At 36.9% G+C, this 21318-nt stretch overlaps 1 protein-coding gene across 6 annotated transcripts in view; it reads left to right on the top strand.

Moving 5' to 3' along the window:
* LOC309663337 (cyclin-Y-like protein 1) overlaps positions 1–21318 on the top strand; it is a 117403-nt gene that overhangs the window by 26193 nt on the left and 69892 nt on the right. For 2 of the 6 annotated variants that reach the window (XM_082467259.1, XM_082467260.1), the window contains exon 3: positions 3399–3460. The exons of the other annotated variants lie outside the window; for them this stretch is intronic. In XM_082467259.1, the coding sequence (XP_082323385.1) occupies positions 3399–3460 (62 nt within the window). The remainder of the gene's footprint in view (positions 1–3398; positions 3461–21318) is intronic. 6 annotated transcript variants of the gene reach the window in all.

Genomic DNA, 21318 nt, shown 5'->3' on the forward strand with positions numbered 1-21318 from the left:
TGAATTGTGACTCTGATGTACAGCCCTCCAAATCAACAGTGGCTTTAAAATATACCCAAGTTGAACATTTAAAAAATTCTGATTTCAGGTAGGATCTGACTGTCTGCATTGTGCTGCATATATCAGTGTATTAGTTGTCTTCCCTTTTTGAAATAGGGTAGATAGGAAAGAAACAAATTAACAAACAGATTACAGAGAGATGCTGCCTTCGTCTTTCCCACGGAAGTCTTATTTGAGGCTGTTTGACCTGCCTTACCAGGTACTTTCTTGTTCTTTCAATTCCATTTAATATAATGCAGTTTTGCAAAACAGTTTTTAAGCCACCGTTATCTTGGTTTAAAATAGTCTAAGTATGATATAAACTAGAGTTTAGTTGTATAGAGCTCTAATATTATGTACTTAATCTTTTTTCTTCATAAAATGAGACAATTATAAGCAATTTTTTCACAACCATCAATATTTTTAAAATTCACATTCTCCCCCACTATAAAATTAGCCAAAAAATTTAAAAGATAATATTTGAAGTTGGTGAGGATACTGTGAGATAAACATTTTCATTCACTGATTCTGTTGATTTAAATAAGAACAAACTTTCTGGAAAGTAATTTGGCACAAATGTATCAAGGGTTGAAAATGTCTGTTCCATTTGTCTCTATTATATACACATTCATAAACAGCAAAAAGACAGTCTCCCCTCAAATAAAACAAAAACCAGAAAACCCAAAGTGTTAATGGTGGTTATCTCTTGGTGATAGGATAATAGGTAGTTTTACTTTGGAATTATATATTTTTTTTAAATGTCTCCCCAGTGAAAAAATATTATTTTTATGATTATGGTAAAAATCCTTTCCATCATTTAAGAATATTTATAAAGAATTTTAATAAAATCAGAAGCTATTCATAATATTCAGTGAGAATACCATATTTTATAAAGAATATAATATCAACTAATCCTATATGTACGTGTGCATACATGTACAAATATATAACCATTCGCCAAATAAATACATCTGTTTTCTAAGGCCTAAAATGAGGTACAAATGAACTTAGTCTAAAACCATGTTTATTAATGTGTTAGGATTGTTGGAATATGAATTATGGATTATTTTAAATTAATTTTATTAATTTTCAATTTTTCTGAGCTTGTATTGCTTTCATATTCACAAAAAAACACTTAAAAATCAAATAGAAAAAAACCTTTACAGAGAATGATGGTATCACTCTACTCACTGTATGGTTTATAAATCACGTCAAGTTGTCAGCTTCCTCATTTGTAAATTAAGGAGATTAGACTCGGTGTTTTCTAAGATATCTGCAAGGCCTAAAAGACTCAGTCTATGAAGTGTACGGCCCCAATACCTAATATGAAAGCAATGGACCGCGTCTATCGTAAATCTGAAAGGACTCCGACCTCGGGTGTCATGATATAATAATCAGAGCACAGCCTTAGCATTAAAGAAACTTGATTACAATCCTGGTTGGGTCTCATTTTCCTCACTTGAAAAGTGGGGATAATAACAAAGTCCCCAAAGGATTGAAAAGGGGTTGAAATATGTGAAATGTGGTAACAAATCTGAAAGCCTTCGCATGTTGGCTAGCATGGAGTAGATGCTTCCTAAATGATAGTTTTCTCAATAATCCGAGACCTGATCAGTATATTTGCCAGATGGCACGGGACTGCTGTCTGCAGTCCCTGGATCTAAACTCCCACTTTGAACCCTGCAGCTGGAAGTGGAGGGTGACCTTCGTGAGGACTAAGCCACTTCAGCTTGGGGAAGTTGAGACAGGGGTGCAGGTGGGACCTGAGTGCACAGCCCGGGTGACCAGGTCTTCGGGGTTCTCTAGTCCTGGGCGAGGAGAAATGGGCAGCACAGGGCACAGAGGCAAAGCCTGGCCGTGTGCTTCCCTTTGCCCCTGCTTGCTCACCTGCCCACCCATCTTTCTTCCTCCTCCCCTCCCTTCCTTCAGAAAAAATTTAACATTATAGATTCCGTGGCAGTCTCCATGCTTGGCACCAGAGCCTGAATATTAAGTAAGATTGGCGCTGACCTTAAGGAGCTTATCATCTCATCTGGGAGGCAGAAAATAATAAAAAAATCGCAAGCCCACATGGTCAGCCCTGAACACAGGGTAGACTGATGGTGACAACACAAGTGGGCTGGTTTCTAGCAGGCTTTGCCTGAGGCCTCTGAGCTCCACTTCAGCCTGAGCAACACCTAGGGTTTCAACATGGCACCAAAGTTCAAGCAGCCTTCTAACTGGTCTTATACATTCCATGATAGACCATGACAACAAAGTCTATCTTTGTGGCAAGAAAGAATTTCAAAAATCCTTTGACAGAATTTACATTGCAGAGACATTTTTTGGAAATGCTATGTGGACTATTATTCGATCACAATGGTCCGTATCAATGACATTTTAAAAAGTATGCTCACCTGTTAACTAGATTGGTTTCCATTTCTGGATATATTCCAGAATGCCTCAGATAAAATTCCTGTGTATAATTACTGCTGACCTTATCAAGTATGATAGGTTTACTCACTCCATGGGAAGTGCAAAGGGAAAATACAACAGACATCAACAAAAAGCCTTTGCTATGAAGAGTATTCACTGCTTTTAGTATCTGTTTAGTAGTGGAAATGTTTTATCAGATCCACCAATAAAAATTTGGAAGGGATAGTGGGTGGGTTACAGGACATGGTGAGAGAAGACTTCTCAAAGGTAATTCCCCCTAGGTAATTTTTCTTTCTGACAGAAGTAGATTTTGCTCCAGCGGTCAAAATGTGTTTGGGGTAGGGAGGGGAGCACGCCATCAGGAACTACACGTGGAGATATCAATAGCCCGGCTCCTCCAGTAAAGAACTTCTAGGAACTGAGCTTGCCAATGAGTAGTGTGTGAGGTAAGGAGAGGACGGAAATGAGGCTTATGACCAGATCAGATCAGGAAGGGTGTAGACCATGCTTAAGAATTAGGAACAGCAACTTGACAACAGAAAAACTAACAAACAAAAAAACAGATTAAAAAACAAAGGACTTGACATTTCTCCAAAAAAGATGTACAAATGACCAAAAAACATGAAAAGATGCTCAATTTCACTAATCACCAGGGGATGGCCACTGTAAAATAATAATAATAATAATAATACAATAGTCTCTGCCAGCATCACTACTCTTGCACTTTGGGGCCATTATTAAGTAAAATAAAGGTTACTTGAGCACAAACACAGATATCATGACAGATGAGCTGATAACCAAGACGGCTGCTAAGTGACGAAGGGGTGGTCGCTGGACAAAGGGATGATGCACGTCCTGTGTGGGTTGGAGTGTGATGGCTCGAGATTTCATCATGCTACTCAGAATGGCCCGCAATCTAAAACTTATGAATTGTTTATTTCTAGAATTTTTCCATGTAATATTTTTGGACCACAGCTAACTGAAACCACAGAAAGTGAAACCACAGGTAAGGGGTGGGGGGACTAATGCAATAAGTATCAGTGAAGATGTGGAAAAATTAGAACCCTTGTGCACTGCTGGGAATGTGAAATAGTATAGCCACTATGGAAGACAGTATGGAAGTTTCTCAAAAATAGAATCATCATGTGATCCAATAATCCCACTTCTTGGTATTTATCCAAAAGAATAGAAAGCAGGATCTCGAAGAGGTATTTGTACACTTTTGCTCAAAGCAGCATTATTCACAATAGCCAAGAGATAGCAGCAACCCAAATGCCCATCAATGGATGAATGGATGAACAAAATGTGGTGATATATACATGCAGGGGAATATTATTCAGTCGTAAAAAGGAAGTCCTGTCACCTGCTACAGCATGGATGAACCTTGAGGACATTATGCTAAGTGAAATAAGCCAGTCACAAGAGGACAGATGCTGCATGATTCCACTTACATGAGGTATCTAAAGTTGCTAACTCATAGAGACAGAAAGTAGAATAGTGATTATCAAGGACTGGGGGGAGGGGAAATGGGGAGTTGTTCAATGGGTATAGGGTTTCAGTTCTACAAGATGAAAAACTTCAAGAGATCTGTTGCACAACAATGTGCTTATACTTAACACTCCAGTGGTAAATTTTATGTTATTTTTTTTTTGAATTAATAAAACTTTATTATAAAGGAATATCACACGAAGTGTGGTGTAATAAAAAAACACCTGGAAATTTTCCCAAAAAACTGGTAATTGTGAGTTCAGACATGTGATTAAAAGCTGCGTTTGAAAATTCATAAAACTCTTCCTGACTAATTTCAAATAACTTATTGACACATCCAAGGCAAACAATAACTATGATTTGCCACTTTTAAACCACAATTAAAAAAAAAAAAAGAAAGAATTGGGAAGTCTCTTGAAGGCAATGGGCCATTCCCTGAAGCATTTTAAAGCTGGGAGGGACAAGTCACACTTGCATTTGTGATAGCAACCTCTTGGGAATGTGTTTGATGGATTGGTCATGGAATGGGCTGGAGCCTGGAGAGACCAGCTGAGGGCCTGCCATGGTCCAGATACGGGTTAATGATAGTGTGACCAGCTCAGAGAGAAACAGGAAGGAGACGTGACAGCACGCAGGAATGCAGGTGTGGCTGGGAACCGCTATTGTCGTTTCTGAGGTGTGTAACCTTCAACACTGTCCGCCTGGGCAATTCTGGGTATTGTCCAGCTGGGTGTGTTGTTAATATTGCCTGGAGAGATCATTTGATTCAAGAGGGCTCCCTGTCAGAAATCACATTAACTTCTTGTGATTGTTGTTCTATATGACTGGGACAAGGGTCCTTAGTGTGTGTGTGTGTCTTTTTTTTTTCTTCTTCGTTTTCCTTTCTTTTTTTTTAACAGTAACATTAATTGATTCACTTGAATACTGTCATTCATATTCAAAGTTGCAATTTTCCTAAAGCCAATTAGAGAGAGTCCTGATTCAGGCAATATCTCTAGAAATTCAGCAACTTTCCATTGATCTTTCTGTTATCTCCATTCTATGGAATTTTCCATCAATGATATCATTCTCCAGAAATGTATCCTAGGTGAAACCTTTTTGAATCTCCACGTTTGAGAAAAACCGTTTCAGTGAATGCGATGGTTCCTTTGTACAAATACGTGTGACTTCTGGAGAGAAGTGTATCACACACAATAAGCAAGTGACAAGGACAAGGTCACCTTGCAATTCAGGTGCTGGGGGTCAGATAGGGTACTTTCAAGTAAGGGACTCTGTCAGGCATACCACGCTCTTGGCATAATTCAATTTTGACTCCAAATAACGTAGTTCTCCATATCACTGGCTTTTGGGATTACTTGTGGACATCACTGAATGCCAAAGGCCAAGGATAATTTCTTCTAAATTAATCATGAATGACCTTTGGTAAAATAATGCTGCTTGTTAAAATCATCTTTAATATTACAAGTTACAAATCATCAAATCTCTTGTTTTTGTCCTTTGATATTTCATTTACCATTTCCAAGCTTGGATAAGTTATAATTCCTCTAAAGATATCATAACTGTTCATTTCTGTTTTCTGCTACTTTGGTATGACTTGATTTATATGTTTAATTGTTAAATCTATCTAAAGACTTTTCTGTATAATGTAAATTGAATTGTTTTTCAATATTGCTAGCATCAAGAAATAAATCCAGAAGGGGTTTTACTTTTCCATAAAGCAAACAATTTACATGTTTTGTAAAGTGCTTAGCACAGTGTAAATGTGAGGTTATCTAAGCCAGAGGAAACAATTTTTTTCACTCCACCTCTCCCCTGGAAAATATTTGAAGTACAGTAGTCACATATCTAATTTTCTTTGAAGGTACTTTTGGAGAGAATCCAGGAAAAACACCCTTTGTGTAACAGCTGAATGTTTCATCTGAAAACTTGGTCCACTTAAAAACAAATTAACTACCAAGCATGTTTAAGTGTCTATGTTAGTTACTGTGGTACAAATTATATTCAATAGAAGTTTCCTGCTGAGAAAAACCATGAAGTACATAAGATGAATGACTTCACTGTGATTATTCTCTTCAGGAGCTAGAAAATAACTACTTAGAAAGATTATACATGAGGGTAATTGCTGTTGAATGGAGAAAAACTGAGGAAAATAATTATAAGAGTGAGAAGATATTTCCTAACCATCTGCCATTTAAAAATAAGAAACAAAAAAAGAAAACATAGTATGTTTTTCAGAAAGACTTGGAATTGATGCCAAAAGGCGATACTCTAGTGGGATACACACAAAAGAACTTTCCATGAAGAAATCTGAGATTACTATGTATAAAAGGTCTTTGTAGAGCCATCACTATAACATTCAATCACCTTTATTTGACATCTTTCCATAGCTGAGGTGGAAGAACACACCCAACTGAGATGTCAGTCATTGGAAGCAGGAGGTGCCAGTAGAAAGATATTTCCGCCCACTAGGGGGAAAAAAAAAAAGGTGGCCATGGAGAAAAGCAATCTTTTAATCTCCTGTTCAGTGCATTGAAGAAATATTAGTAAGCTAATAAAGGCCTATATTTCTGAGCATATGTAGACTTTATTCAGATAGCATCTTATTGATGTTCTCTAATGTTGGAGCCGGCATGTTAGCCCCTGCAATGTGCCTGTCAGAGTTCTCCAGCCCTGCCTCGGAGAAGCTCCTGACCTGGAGGCAGAGGAAGGAGCAGCGCCGTGAATTACTCAGTGTGACTGGTTTGCTGTTGTTCAACAATGTAGGCGTTAATAACCAGACAAGACAACAATACAAGAGATGTGAGGCACTATGTGATTAAGGGCGCAACTGGAAGTTATCTCCCTCTCCTCTAAACTTCCAGAGCACTTCATCTGTGCCTCTTATGGCACCTCCTCTTTTATCTCAGATGTTACTGTTGTTCCTCAATTATCCCCCTACTCAAGAGACAACAACTGGTGGGCAAGCTCCGGGGCTGATTCTTCTTTGATCCCCAGCACAGAGCCTAGCCTAGGCCTGCCTAGCATTGCCGCAGGTAAACATTTGTTATCCGAATAAAAGGAGAGACACAGACAGTAAGTTTGGGTGTGAAAGGGAGGGAGGGGCATGGGTTTGTGTGAAGATTCTCACGCTGGACAAAAATAGGTTTAAAACAAACAGTGTCTGAAGCGGACATTGTTTTTACCTCTATAGCGCCCAGTCATCTTTTCTTGTAGTAAGGACTACATGATTTTGTTTTGGGGAACTACGACTCCCCTCTTGCATGTCCCCTTGGCCTAGACAGTCACACTCTCATGGTGACAGAACTCAGAACAAGGACAAAAATTGCCAGTGATTCATCCCAGTGGTAGCCAGTGATTCATCCCAGTGGATTCATCCCAGTGGTAGCCCGACTGGGATAATGGAGATTATCCATTTGGTTGGCCATCCTTTGGCAGATTAAAGATGGCTACCCATTCTTGGTCACTCCTCCCATCAAATCAGGAATTTGGGAGTAACATATACACACTACTATAGATAAAATAGATGAACAACAAGAACCTACTGTATAGCACAGGGAACTATACTCAATATTTTGTAATAACCTAAATGGGGAAAGAACCTGAAAAAGAATATATGTGTGAACCTGAAAAAGAATGTACCGAATCACTTTGCTGTACATCTGAAACTAACACAATGTTGTGAATCAACTATACTTCAATTTAAAATTAATTAATTAGTTAATTTAAAAAAGAAGTGGAGTCTATGACTCTTCCTTTCAGTCTGGGTAGGATCTGCAACTGCCTTGATCAATAGAATAAAGGAAAGTGACTGTGCCAGTTTCAGTGCACAGCTCTTCATAGAGGGGCCTCTTCCACTTCTTGTCTCTTGGAGCCCTGAGACACAATTTAAGTCAACTACCCTGAGGCCACCATGCTGTAAGGAAGCCAAAGCTAGCCACGTGGAAAGGTTCTGTGGAGAAACACATACCCAACCAACACCCAGCAGTTCCAGCCATCCTGACCCTATGAATGGGTTTGTAAAATGAGGATAGGCCAAAATGTTTTTAAATATTATCTTTAAAAAAAATTCTTTCTACGGCAAATTCTTATTTAAATTACTTAGCTCTCCTTTGCAATCTTACTTTTCTGTGTGGTCTCCATCAGTTTTTGTTGTTGTTGGGTTTTTTACCCCTGCAGAACTAGGATTGCCATCTTTTTAGAAAGGGAGTCTGTTTGAAGGGATTCTGTACTCTTCCAGTAATTAAAATCCTTTTAGGGTCCTTTGACTTGCTACTTTGTCCTAAATTATTGGAGCTATTCAACTTTCACATTTCATCCCAAGGGGGGCTGTGTTTACCCTCATCTACAGTGGCACAATATGAGTTCAAAGATGCTCTGTCTTCCATGTGAGTGTGTTCTGTCTCCCCTCTCCCCTCCCAATTCAGAAGTGAGCCTGGCTGTCACCTTGGAGCTGACTTTCCCTCCAAGCCAAGTCCTCAACCTGGTCTACTGACATGAGAACACCGTGGGACAAAAGAAGGAACCTGTGTTTTCTTTGGGGTTCTACTGGGTGCCTCCCCGGTCCAAAAGGGAGAGAGACCAGTTTAGAACATATTTAGCAATCTGCCAATCCGTCATCACCTAGGGAAGATGCAGGAACATTAAAGCAGTTTGTGTAAAGGTTATTATTAAAGTAATAGAAACACAAAGAAAAAATAAAGAATAAGAATAATAGAAAGAAAAATCACCTATGGTCCCACCATCGAAAAAATAATCAGGTTTAACATTTTGATGTAGTTCCTGCAAAGCTTTTTTCTTACAAATTCTAGCAATCATAGTGAATAATTTTGGATTTTGGTCTTTTCACTTGACATGCTCTGGCAAGCATTTTCCCCTGTTACCTATCCTTTGTAATGGCTACAAGATGATTCAAGAGAATATATCATAATTTGGGGAATTACTTTCTTAGTAACTGTACATTTAATTTGTTTTCAATCTTTTTTTTATAAATAACATGCTATGAACATCATTGTACATAAAGTTTTTCATATATTTAGGATCATATCCATATGCTGGATCCTTGGAATTACTGAGTCAAAAAACATGGGAAATTTTATGATTTTTTTTTAAATTTATTTATTTGTGGCTGTGTTGGGTCTTCGTTTCTGTGCGAGGGCTTTCTCTAGTTGCGGCAAGCGGGGGCCACTCTTCATCGCGGTGCGCGGGCCTCTCACTATCGCAGCCTCTCTTGTTGCGGGGCACAGGCTCCAGACGCGCAGGCTCAGTAGTTGTGGTTCACGGGCCCAGTTGCTCCGCGGCATGTGGGATCTTCCCAGACCAGGGCTCGAGCCCGTGTCCCCTGCATTGGCAGGCAGATTCTCAACCACTGCGCCACCAGGGAAGCCCAAAATTTTATGATTTTTGATGGATATTATTAAATTGGTTTCCAAAATGTTTTAAACAATTTAGACTGCCACCCCAAATGTAGGAGAAGGAATGTGTTGTTATCTCCTTACCAACCGTGGGTACAATCAGGTTTTTAAATCTTAAATTGGTAAGCATGGTATTTCATAATTTTGACTCTACTCAGAATGAATGTTCTTCCATTTGTGAAGTACTTGTTTTTTCTTTATGTTGGATGTCATTCAATGTCTTTTGTGTACTTACATATTAACATTTTAGTGTTTTTCTTATCTTTTATTCTGGGCTTTTTATATAAAGTGACATTAATTGGCTGTTATCTTTGTTGGAAATACATTTTTTCAGGTGGTTCAAATTCTAAAAAATATTATTAGTATATTGCAAACATAAAGAAACATTTAGAGAATAATATAGCAAACACTCATGAACCTACATCCAGCTTTATCAAATAATGTTTTGCCATAATTTCAAAAATTTTTCAAGAAGAAAAAGTTACAAATTACAAAATACATATGTAATCGGAATGATACTGATTGCTTGAAATTTGGTGAGACTTACTTTGTGACCTTGTATGGTATCAGTTTTTATAATTGTTTTATGTGTTTGTGAAAAGAAAAAACATTCTGTTACAACTTGCAGGATTCTCTATATACCTATTAGATGAAACTAGTTAGTTTTTGGGGTTTTGTTTGTTTGTTTGTTTTTTTAATATTTATTTATTTATTTATTTGGCTGTATCCGGTCTTAGTTGCAGCATGCGGGATCTTCCCTTGCGGTGCGCAGGCCTCTCTCTAGTTGCGGCACACAGGCTCTCTAGTTGTGGTGAGCAGGCTCTGGAGCGCTCAGACTTAGTTGCTCCGCGGCATGTGGGATCTTAGTTCCCCGACCAGGGATCAGACCCACGTCTCCTGCATTGGAAGGCGGATTCTTAACCACTGGACCACCAGGGAAGCCCCCAAACTAGTTAGTTTTACTTTCTAAATATTTTATATCTTTCTTAAAGTTTTTTTGTCTTCTTGATCTAATAGTTTCTAATAAAGGTGTTAAAAATTTTTCACCATGATTTTGAATTTGTAAGTATCTCCTTGTCATTCTGTAAGTTTTTGCCTCATATACTTTGCAACCATGTTGTTGGGTACATAGGAATTCATGATTGTATATGATTCTTCCCTTGATTATTATGTAGCATCTCTTGTTATCTAAGTTTTTTGCTTTACATTATATTTTGTCTAATACAATAACTACTACACTGGCTTTTTGGGAGAGTATTACCTCTGTTTCTGTATTTGCCTTATACCTCTCTTTCCAAACACTCCTACCCATCCTCTTTTCTTTTTTTTTCTTTCAAATTTCATATGGTTTTCTTTTAGGCATAGTCAGTGGTTTTCACCTTGGCTGCACATTAGAAATCACCTGGGAAAAAAATTAAAATAAAATAAAAATAAAAATCAACTGGGAATTTTAAGAAAATACCTTCTGCCTATGTTCCATTCACTTTGCCTGCCCCTACAGAGAAATTAATGTGGCATTGCTTGGAGCCTGAGCATGATATTTTTTTTCCATTGTGGTAAGAAACATATAACATAAAATTTGCCATTCTAATCATTTCAAAGTACACAGTGAAGTAGTGTTAAGTATATTCACATTGTTGTGTAATGGATCTCCACTTTGCTTACACTAGTGTCATAGTGGGTAAGTATCAGCCACAGTCTGTAGGTGGCTAAACTCTTGGTCTTATGCTTTGCTATTTGAAAATGGGTTCATTTTGTGTCTACATTGCAAAAGTTTAGCAGTGTAGATATCTATTTTTCCCTCAGCATTTTGAAGACATTACTTCACTGGCTTCTTTGTAGCATCTAATATTTCTGATGGGAAGACTGTTGCTTAGCTGCACATAATCTGTCTTCTATCTATGATAGCTCTTAAGATTTTCTTGTGATTCTTGATGTTTTGCACTCACCCTGCAATGATTTAACTTTGTATCCTTTTGGTATGTAGAACACATCTGATATGAGGATTCAACTCTTTCTCTTCATTTTCTTCTTTTGGGATCCTCACCATCTAACCTCAGTAGCCTTTAGTTATTTACCCATATTTTTCTTTTCTTTGACCATGAACTGGGTGAATTCCTCCCTCCAATTCAGTACTCCTCTCCAAATATTTCCAGCCTAAAGTTCATTCTGTCTATTGACTTTTAAATTTTAATGTCTATTTTTTTATTTCTATTTGTTTCTTTTTCAGATCCACCTGTTTCTTGTTTCACTATTGATTATTTTGGCTTCATATTTTTTTGTTCTTTTTTAATGGAAAGGTTATCTTCATTGATTTCTTTGAGCATCATCAGAACATTTACTTTCCAGTTCCTTATCAAACAGTTCCAGAAAATTAATTTTATCTGAAGTGAATTCATGTTCCAACTGGGGAGGTGGGGTTCAAACTCTTTTTTGTTGTTGTTGTTAGGTATTTTAATGTGGTTTTGGAATTCTATTTTGCAGAAGGCTCATTTTTAGTAGAAAGTTTTTTAGTCTTTTACTTATTTCTTCTCTTTCCCTTTCCCTCCATGTTCACCCCTTCCTGACAACGTATTTTTTGGCACATAGCACCCACTGGAGTCCCCAGTTTAGAACTGGGTACGTATAGTATTTTGGTATTCCTGACTTACTTTGATATTGTAGGTATCAGTCTATGGCCGTACCACCCTGAACACGCCTGATCTCCTCTGATCTCGGACGCTAAGCAGGGTCGGGTCTGGTTAGCACTTGGATGGGAGGCACTGTAGTCATCACAGATTTCTTCACTGCCTCAGGTTGTGTCTTTGAATTCCTGCTTCCCAACATCTGCACTTTCCTGTGAACCCATACCTCTAAGCAATGGGTGAGCCAACTTTTTCTACCAGTTTCATATGACTAGAGAGAGCCCCAGCCCTAATCCTTGTCCTCAGTGTTCTCTGTATGAAGCTGTACCTAAGGGAGCTGAAGCCTTGGACATAGGAATGGAAGACCAGTAGGTATACAGATGCAATTCTGCTCTCTTCAACGTGGCATTTTTTGTTTGTTTCAGTTCCATGGTGGTATTCATATTTATGTTTTTTTTTAATTTGTTTATTGAGGTATAGTTACAATATTATATTAGTTTCAGGTGTACAACATAGTGATTCAAAACTTTTATAGATTATACTCCATTTAAAGTTTTTATATAATACTGGCTATATTCCCTGTGCTGTACACTATATCTTTGTACCTTATTTATTTTATACATAATAATTGTACTCCTTAATCCCCTACGTCTATCTTGCTACAAACCCTTCCCCTCTCCCCACTAGTAACCACTAGTTTGTTCTTTATAACTGGGAGTCTTTTTCTGTTTTGCTCTATATGTTTGTTTTATTTTTAGATTCCACATATCAGTGATAACATACAATATTTGTCTTTCTTTGTCTGACTTATTTCACTAAGCATAATACCCTCCAGGCCCATCCATGTTATTGCAAAAGGCAAAATTTCATTCTTCTTTATGGCTGAGTAGTATTCCATTGTTTATATATACACCATATCTTCATTATTCATTCATCTGTTGGTGGACACTTAGGTTGCTTCCATGTCTTAGCTATTATAAATAATGCTGCTATGAACACTGGGGTGCATGTATCTTTTGAAATTAGTGTTTTTGTTTTTTTCAGATGTATACCCAGGAGTGGAATTGCTGGGTCATATGGTAGTTCTATTTTTAGTTTTTTGAGGAACCTCCATACTCTTTTCCACAGTGGCTGCACTAATTTACATTCCCGCCAACAGTGTACAAGAGCTCCCTTTTCTTCAGATCCTCACCAAAATTTATTTGTGGTCTTTTTTTTTTTTTTTTTTCTGAGATATAAATTTTAAAGTAATAACTGGAATTATGACTTATAACATTATACCAGAACATATAAGATTTTTAGAAATTTCATGTAATGTCTGAAACATTTATATTAACATATTTCCATACAAATAACCCAATGAAAGTTTAATATTGTTTTGTTTGTTTGGTTTTTTTTATACTGCAGGTTCTTGTTAGTCATCAATTTTATACACATCAGTGTATACATGTCAATCCCAATCGCCCAATTCAGCACACCACCATCCCCACCCCACTACAGTTATCCCCCCCTTGGTGTCCATATGTCTGTTCTCTACATCTGTGTCTTAACTTCTGCCCTTCAAACCGGTTCATCTATACCATTTTTCTAGGTTCCACATATATGCGTTAATATACGATATTTGTTTTTCTCTTTCTGACTTACTTCACTCTGTATGACAGTCTCTAGATCTATCCACGTCTCAGCAAATGACTCAGTTTTGTTCCTTTTTATGGCTGAGTAATATTCCATTGTATATATGTACCACAACTTCTTTAACCATTCGTCTGTCGATGGGCATTTAGGTTGCTTCCATGACCTGACTATTGTAAATAGTGCTGCAATGAACATTGGGGTGCATGTGTCTTTTTGAATTATGGTTTTCTCTGGGTATACGCCCAGTAGTGGGATTGCTGGATCATATGGTAAATCTATTTTTAGTTTTTTAAGGAACCTCCATACTGTTCTCCATAGTGGCTGTATCAATTTACATTCCCACCAACAGTGCAAGAGGGTTCCCTTTTCTCCACACCCTCTCCAGCATTTGTTGTTTGTCGATTGTCTGATGATGCCCATTCTAGCTGGTGTGAGGTGACACCTCATTGTAGTTTTGATTTGCATTTCTCTAATATTTAGTGATGTTGAGCGTCTTTTCATGTGCTTCTTGGCCATCTGTATGTCTTCTTTGGAGAAATGTCTATTTAGGTCTTCTGCCCATTTTTGGATTGGGTTGTTTGTTTCTTTAATATTGAGCTGAATGAGCTGTTTATATATTTTGGAGATTAATCCTTTATCCGTTGATTCGTTTGCAAATATTTTCTCCCATTCTGAGGGTTGTCTTTTCGTCTTGTTTATGGTTTCCTTTGCTGTGCAAAAGCTTTGAAGTTTCATTAGGTCCCATTTGTTTATTTTTGTTTTTATTTCCATTACTCTAGGAGGTGGATCAAAAAATATCTTGCTGTGATTGATGTCAAAGAGTGTTCTTCCTATGTTTTCCTCTAAGAGTTTTATAGTGTCCAGTCTTACATTTAGGTCTCGAATCCATTTTGAGTTTATTTTGGTGTATGGTGTTAGGGAGTGTTCTAATTTCATTCTTTTACCTGTAGCTGTCCAGTTTTCCCAGCACCACTTATTGAAGAGACTGTCTTTTCTCCATTGTATATCTTTGCCTCCTTTGTCATAGATTAGTTGACCATAGGTGCATGGGTTTATCTCTGGGCTTTCTATCCTGTTCCACTGATCTGTTTCTGTTTTTATGCCAGTACCATACTGTCTTGATTACTGTAGCTTTGTAGTATAGTCTGAAGTCAGGGAGTCTGATTCCTCCAGCTCCGTTTTTTTCCCTCAAGACTGCTTTGGCTATTCGGGGTCTTTTGTGTCTCCATACAAATTTTAAGATGATTTGTTCTAGTTCCGTAAAAAATGCCATTGGTAATTTGATAGGGATTGCATTGAATCTGTAGATTGCTTTGGGTAGTATAGTCATTTTCACAATGTTGATTCTTCCAATCCAAGAACATGGTATATCTCTCCACCTGTTGGTATCATCTTTAATTTCTTTCATCAGTGTCTTATAGTTTTCTGCATACAGGTCTTTTGTCTCCCTAGGTAGGTTTATTCCTAGATATTTTATTCTTTTTGTTGCAATGGTAAATGGGAATGTTTCCATAATTTCTCTTTCAGATTTTTCATCATTGGTGTATAGAAATGCAAGCGATTTCTGTGCATTAATTTTGTATCCTGCAACTTTACCAAATTCACTGATTAGCTCTAGTAGTTTTCTGGTGGCATTTTTAGGATTCTCTATGTATAGTATCATGTCATCTGCAAACAGTGACAGTTTTACTTCTTCTTTTCCAATTTGTATTCCTTTTATTTCTTTTTCTTCTCTGATTGCCGTGGCTAGGACTTCCAAAACTATGTTGAATAATAGCGGTGAGAGTGGACATCCTTGTCTCATTCCTGATCTTAGAGGAAATGCTTCCAGTTTTTCACCATTGAGAATGATGTTTGCTGTGGGTTTGTCATATATGGCCTTTATTATGTTGAGGTAGGTTCCCTCTATGCCCACTTTCTGGAGAGTTTTTATCATAAATGGGTGTTGAATTTTGTCAAAAGCTTTTTCTGCATCTATTGAGATGATCATATGGTTTTTATTTTTCAGTTTGTTAATATGGTGTATCGCATTGATTGATTTGTGTATATTGAATCCTTGCATCCCTGGGATAAATCCCACTTGATCGTGGTGTATGATCCTTTTAATGTGTTGTTGGATTCTGTTTGCTAGTATTTTGTTGAGGATTTTTGCATCTATATTCATCAGTGATATTGGTCTGTAATTTTCTTTTTTGTAGTGTCTTTGTCTGGTTTTGGTATCAGGGTGATGGTGGCCTCATAGAACGAGTTTGGGAGTGTTCCTTCCTCTGCAATTTTTTGGAAGAGTTTGGGAAGGATGGGTGTTAGCTCTTCTCTAAATGTTTGATAGAATTCACCTGTGAAGCTATCTGGCCCTGGACTTCTGTTTGTTGGAAGATTTTTAATCACAGTTTCAATTTAATTACTTGTGATTGGTCTATTCATATTTTCTGTTTCTTCCTGGTTCAGTCTTGGAAGGTTATACCTTTCTAAGAATTTGTCCATTTCTTCCAGGTTGTCCATTTTATTGGCATAGAGTTGCTTGTAGTAGTCTCTTAGGATGTTTTGTATTTCTGCGGTGTCTGTTGTAACTTCTCCTTTTCATTTCTAATTTTATTGATTTGAGTCCTCTCCCTCTTTTTCTTGATGAGTCTGGCTAATGGCTTATCAATTTTGTTTATCTTCTCAGAGAACCAGCTTTTAGTTTTATTGATCTTTGCTATTGTTTTCTTTGTTTCTATTTCATTTATTTCAGCTCTGATCTTTATGATTTCTTTCCTTCTGCTAACTGTGGGTTTTGTTTGTTCTTCTTTCTCTAGTTCCTTCAGGTGTAAGGTTAGATTGTTTACTTGAGATTTTTCTTGTTTCTTGAGGTAGGCTTGTATAGCTAGAAACTTCCCTCTTAGAACTGCTTTTGCTGCATCCCATAGGTTTTGCATCGTCATGTGTTCATTGTCATTTGTCTCTAGGTATTTTTTGATTTCCTCTTTGAATTCTTCAGTGATCTCCTGTTTATTTAGTAACATATTGCTTAGCCTCCATGTGTTTGTGCTTTTTACGTTTTTTTCCCTGTAATTGATTTCTAATCTCATAGCGTTGTGGTCAGAAAAGATGCTTGATATGATTTCAATTTTCTTAAATTTACTGAGGCTTGATTTGTGACCCAAGATGTGATCTGTCCTGGAGAATGTTCTGTGCGCACTTGAGAAGAAAGTGTAATCTGCTGTTTTTGGATGGAATGTCCTATAAATATCAATTAAATCTATCTGGTCTATTGTGTCATTTAAAGCTTCTGTTTCCTTATTTATTTTCATTTTGGATGATCTGTCCATTGGTGTAAGTGAGGTGTTAAAGTCCCCCACTATTATTGTGTTACTATCGATTTCCTCTTTTATAGCTGTTAGCAGTTGCCTTATGTATTGAGGTGCTCCTATGTTGGGTGAATATGTATTTATAATTGTTATATCTTCTTCTTGGATTGATCCCTTGATCATTATATAGTGTCCTTCCTTGTCTCTTGTAACATTCTTTGTTTTAAAGTCTATTTTTTCTGATATGAGAATTGCTACTCCAGCTTTCTTTTGATTTCCATTTGCATGGAATATCTTTTTCCATCCCCTCACTTTCAGTCTGTATGTGTCCCTAGGTATGAAGTGGGTCTCTTGTAGACAGCATATATATGGGTCTTGTCTTTGTATCCATTCAGCAAGCCTGTGTCTTTTGGTTGGAGCATTTAATCCATTCACGTTTAAGGTAGTTATCGATATGTATGTTCCTATGACCATTTTCTTAATTGTTTTGGGTTTGTTTTTGTAGGTCCTTTTCTTCTCTTGTGTTTCCCACTTAGAGAAGTTCCTTTAGCATTTGTTGTAGAGCTGGTTTGGTGGTGCTGAATTCTCTTAGCTTTTGCTTGTCTCTAAAGCTTTTTATTTCTCCATCAAATCTAAATGAGATCCTTGCCGAGTAGAGTAATCCTGGTTGTAGGTTCTTCCCTTTCATCACTTTAAGTATATCATGCCACTCCCTTCTGGCTTGTAGAGTTTCTGCTGAGAAATCAGCTGTTAACCTTATGGGAGTTCCCTTGTATGTTATTTGTCGTTTTTCCCTTGCTGCTTTCAATAATTTTTCTATGTCTTTAATTTTTACCAGTTTGATTACTGTGTGTCTCGGAGTGTTTCTCCTTGGGTTTATCCTGTATGGGACTCGCTGCCCTTCCTGGGCTTGGGTGGCTATTTCCTTTCCCATGTTAGGGAAGTTTTCGATTATAATCTCTTCAGATATTTTCTCCGGTCCTTTCTCTCTCTCTTCTCCTTCTGGGACCCCTATAATGCGAATGTTGTTGCGTTTAATGTTGTCCCAGAGGTCTCTTAGGCTGTCTTCATTTCTTTTCATTCTTTTTTCTTTAGTCTGTTCCGCAGCAGTGAATTCCACCATTCTGTCTTCCAGGTCACTTATCCGTTCTTCTGCCTCAGTTATTCTGCTATTGCTTCCTTCTAGTGTAGTTTTCATTTCAGTTATTGTATTGTTCCTCTCTGTTTGTTTTTTCTTTAATTCTTCTAGGTCTTTGTTAAATATTTCTTGCATCTTCTCGATCTTTGCCTCCATTCTTATTCCGAGGTCCTGGATCATCTTCACTATCATTATTCTGAATTCTTTCTCTGGAAGGTTGCCTATCTCCACTTCATTTAGTTGTTTTTCTGGGGTTTTATCTTGTTCCTTCATCTGGTATGTAGCCCTCTGCCTTTTCATCTTGTCTATCTTTCTGTGAATCCACACATGTGATCTATAAAAGGAACAGCATTCTATGAATGTATTTTTTTTTAAACAGCAAATGTTTCTTTCTCACAGTTCTGGAGGCTGGGAAGTCCAAGATCAAGGTACCAGCAGTGTCTGGTGAGGGACTGCTTCCTGGCTTGTAGATAGATGGCTGTCTTCTCAGTGTATCTTCACATGGTGGAGAGCAGAGAGCTATTTGTGGTCTTTTTGATGATAGACTTTCTGACAGGTGTGAGGTGATGTCTCATTGTGGTTTTGACTCGCATTTCTCTGATGATTAGCAGTGTTGAGCATCTTTTCATGTGCCTGTTGATCATCTGTATGTCTTCTTTGGAAAAATGTCCAGTCAGGCCTTCTGCCCTTTTTAAAATTGGGTTGTTTGGTTTTTTTTATATTCAGTTGTATGAGCTGTTTGTATATTTTGGCTATTAACTCCTTATCAGTCATATCATTTGAAAATATTTTCTCCCATTCAGTAGATTGCCTTTTTAAATTTTTTCTACAGTTTCCTTTGCTGTGCAAAAAAGATTTTGAGTTTAATTAGGTCCCATTTGTTTATTTTTTGCTTTTGTTTCCTTTTTTGAACTCAATTATATCATTTTGATTTTCCCTTTTCATATCCGATTTATTATTACTGTGTTTGGGACAGGTGTGAGCACTAAAGGTGGGAGGGTTTTATCAGAGCCTGAAGCTGCTTCACCACTTGACCAGACATCAGTCGTTTACTTCTTTGGGACTTATGTGATCAAATATTACTTCATTCCTCTTTTGATTCCTCTTCATACTTCAAACCTCAAAGAACTCTCTCCTCCAGACATTGAATAAATATTCTACTTTGTCTGAAGATTTTACTATTTTATTTTAATCATTAGTTTGAAAATTCTACTTAGAACACATTTTATTATAAAGTATGGAACGAGGAACTTCTTCTTAAAGAGCTAAAATCTTCTCAAAACCATTTATTGAAAAGTCCCTTCTTTTCTCATTATCATTTCCTAAAGTATTATATATAAGATTTATTTCTAAACTGTCTTTTCTGTTCCATTAATTTACCTCTCTAGTTATCTTCCAATAGCATTCTGCTTTAATTATTGCAGCTTTTATATGTTTTAGTATATGAGGCAGACCTAATCCCACTGCATTATTCTTTCTTTTTATAAAATATGTTTTAATTCATGTCTCAATAAACTTTACTTCCTTTTTTGATTAAAAAAATCACATTGGAATTTTTATTAGTATTTGCATTAAACCCACATATTAATTTGAAGAAATTTTGCAGAAGTATGCATGCATTAATTTATCATTTTTTAAATCTCCCATTAAAATGTTTTTGATTTTCTTTTCATGTCATATTCATCTTCTAAGGTAATTCTAGTTTTTTAATTGCTTTCTCCCCCTTTTCCATTATTTTTAAAAATAGTAATTTGTGGTCCATAGGGCAACTTTATCTTGTTGCTGCTTCCTATGTTGGCTGGCATTTCTATCTCTTTTTTCTTACTAGTGAAAGCATTTAAAGGCATGAATGTAACTGATTCTGAAAGAGTTCCTGGCCCTTTTCAAAAAACTATGTTCAAGTTTTATTTGATAAGCTGTTAATAGTTTTTAGTTAAGTAGTTTTTAAGTTTTTATTCCTCATTACAAAAGCTGTAACCCTTAATTACAGGAAATTATGAAAACCCAAGAGAGGGGGAAATTTCAACTTGGAGATGATGTACAGGTTGCTTTATAGATGCCTTTTCTTTGAAGATGTACCTTGAAGAATGGATAATTTGACAGTGGGACTGGGGGAAAAGGAAAGATAGAAGGGCAATCCAGAGGGCAAAAAAGATTTGGAGATAAAAATCTTCAGCATGGCTCACAGGACATTGCTGGGTTCATGGAGTAAGGATGGACATAAATAAGACTGGAGGTGAGTTGAGATGAGATTTCGGAGATCTTGAATGTTAGGCTAAGGAATTTGGCATTTATATTCTGCAGGAAGTGAAAAAAATCCAAGTCCCACTTTTGTCCTTAAAAATCTCAACTTCCGGAACACACAAAATTCCTGTAAAGCTCTTTTTGTACTACAGCACATAAAAGTACAATGTTATATTTGAGAATCACTATTTGTTCATTTCCTGCAAGACATGTTTGAATGTAAAATGGGAGGAAAAGCCTTGTATTTAAGTTCCTTCCTGATTTTTTTCCCCAAAGGGAAGGGGGAAAGTTACAAATTCATCCTCTTTGATTGAACACAAGCAAAACTCCACATCTGTGCCCAACTCTAAAACACAGTCACAGAAATGGCACAATAACTATGAAGTCAGAAAAAGTAGTATATTGCTGGAAGAGCAAATTTATAATCAGTAAAGATTCTTTGTAATGTTATCTGAAACCTGAGAGGTCTGAAGTTTTGGCTGTTTGCCCAGTAAATTGAAAGGACTTTTTTTTTTTTTTAATCTGGGGTTTAATTTTTCTTGGTCTAAGGCCCAATCTGTCACTAGTGGTGAGTCAGAAGGAATGCCTGAAATAGTTCATGTGCAGCTTTTTACGTTCATGTCTGATCTTCTTTGGATGGCCAGAACTGTTTATTGTTCATCTATTTATTTCACAAAAACCCAGCGAAGTGTTCATATATTAATTGTTTGCTGAATTATTTAAAAAGATTTCAACTCATCTGTCAAAAATGTGAGACAACAAATAGCATTGTGTGATGTGTATTTTGATGTGAACTTTAGGCTGGTAGTTAGAATCATAAGTACAAAAGTAACCAAGAAGTTTTCTTATCCCTTTTCCTTGACTGGGAAGAACTGCCCAGTGAATGCTAGTAGCCAATGAAGAAAGTTCCGATAAAGATATTTTTTCAAAATAGTAATAGAAAAGTAAAAACACTTACTTACAGAAAATGGTCATCATAAACTAGAAAGACAGAATTACACATGAAATAGTGATATCCATCTTTGGGCATAAGA

Source organism: Balaenoptera physalus (genome assembly GCF_965194825.1).
Source record: "Balaenoptera physalus genome assembly, chromosome: 6".
NCBI classification, from domain to species: domain Eukaryota; kingdom Metazoa; phylum Chordata; class Mammalia; order Artiodactyla; family Balaenopteridae; genus Balaenoptera; species Balaenoptera physalus.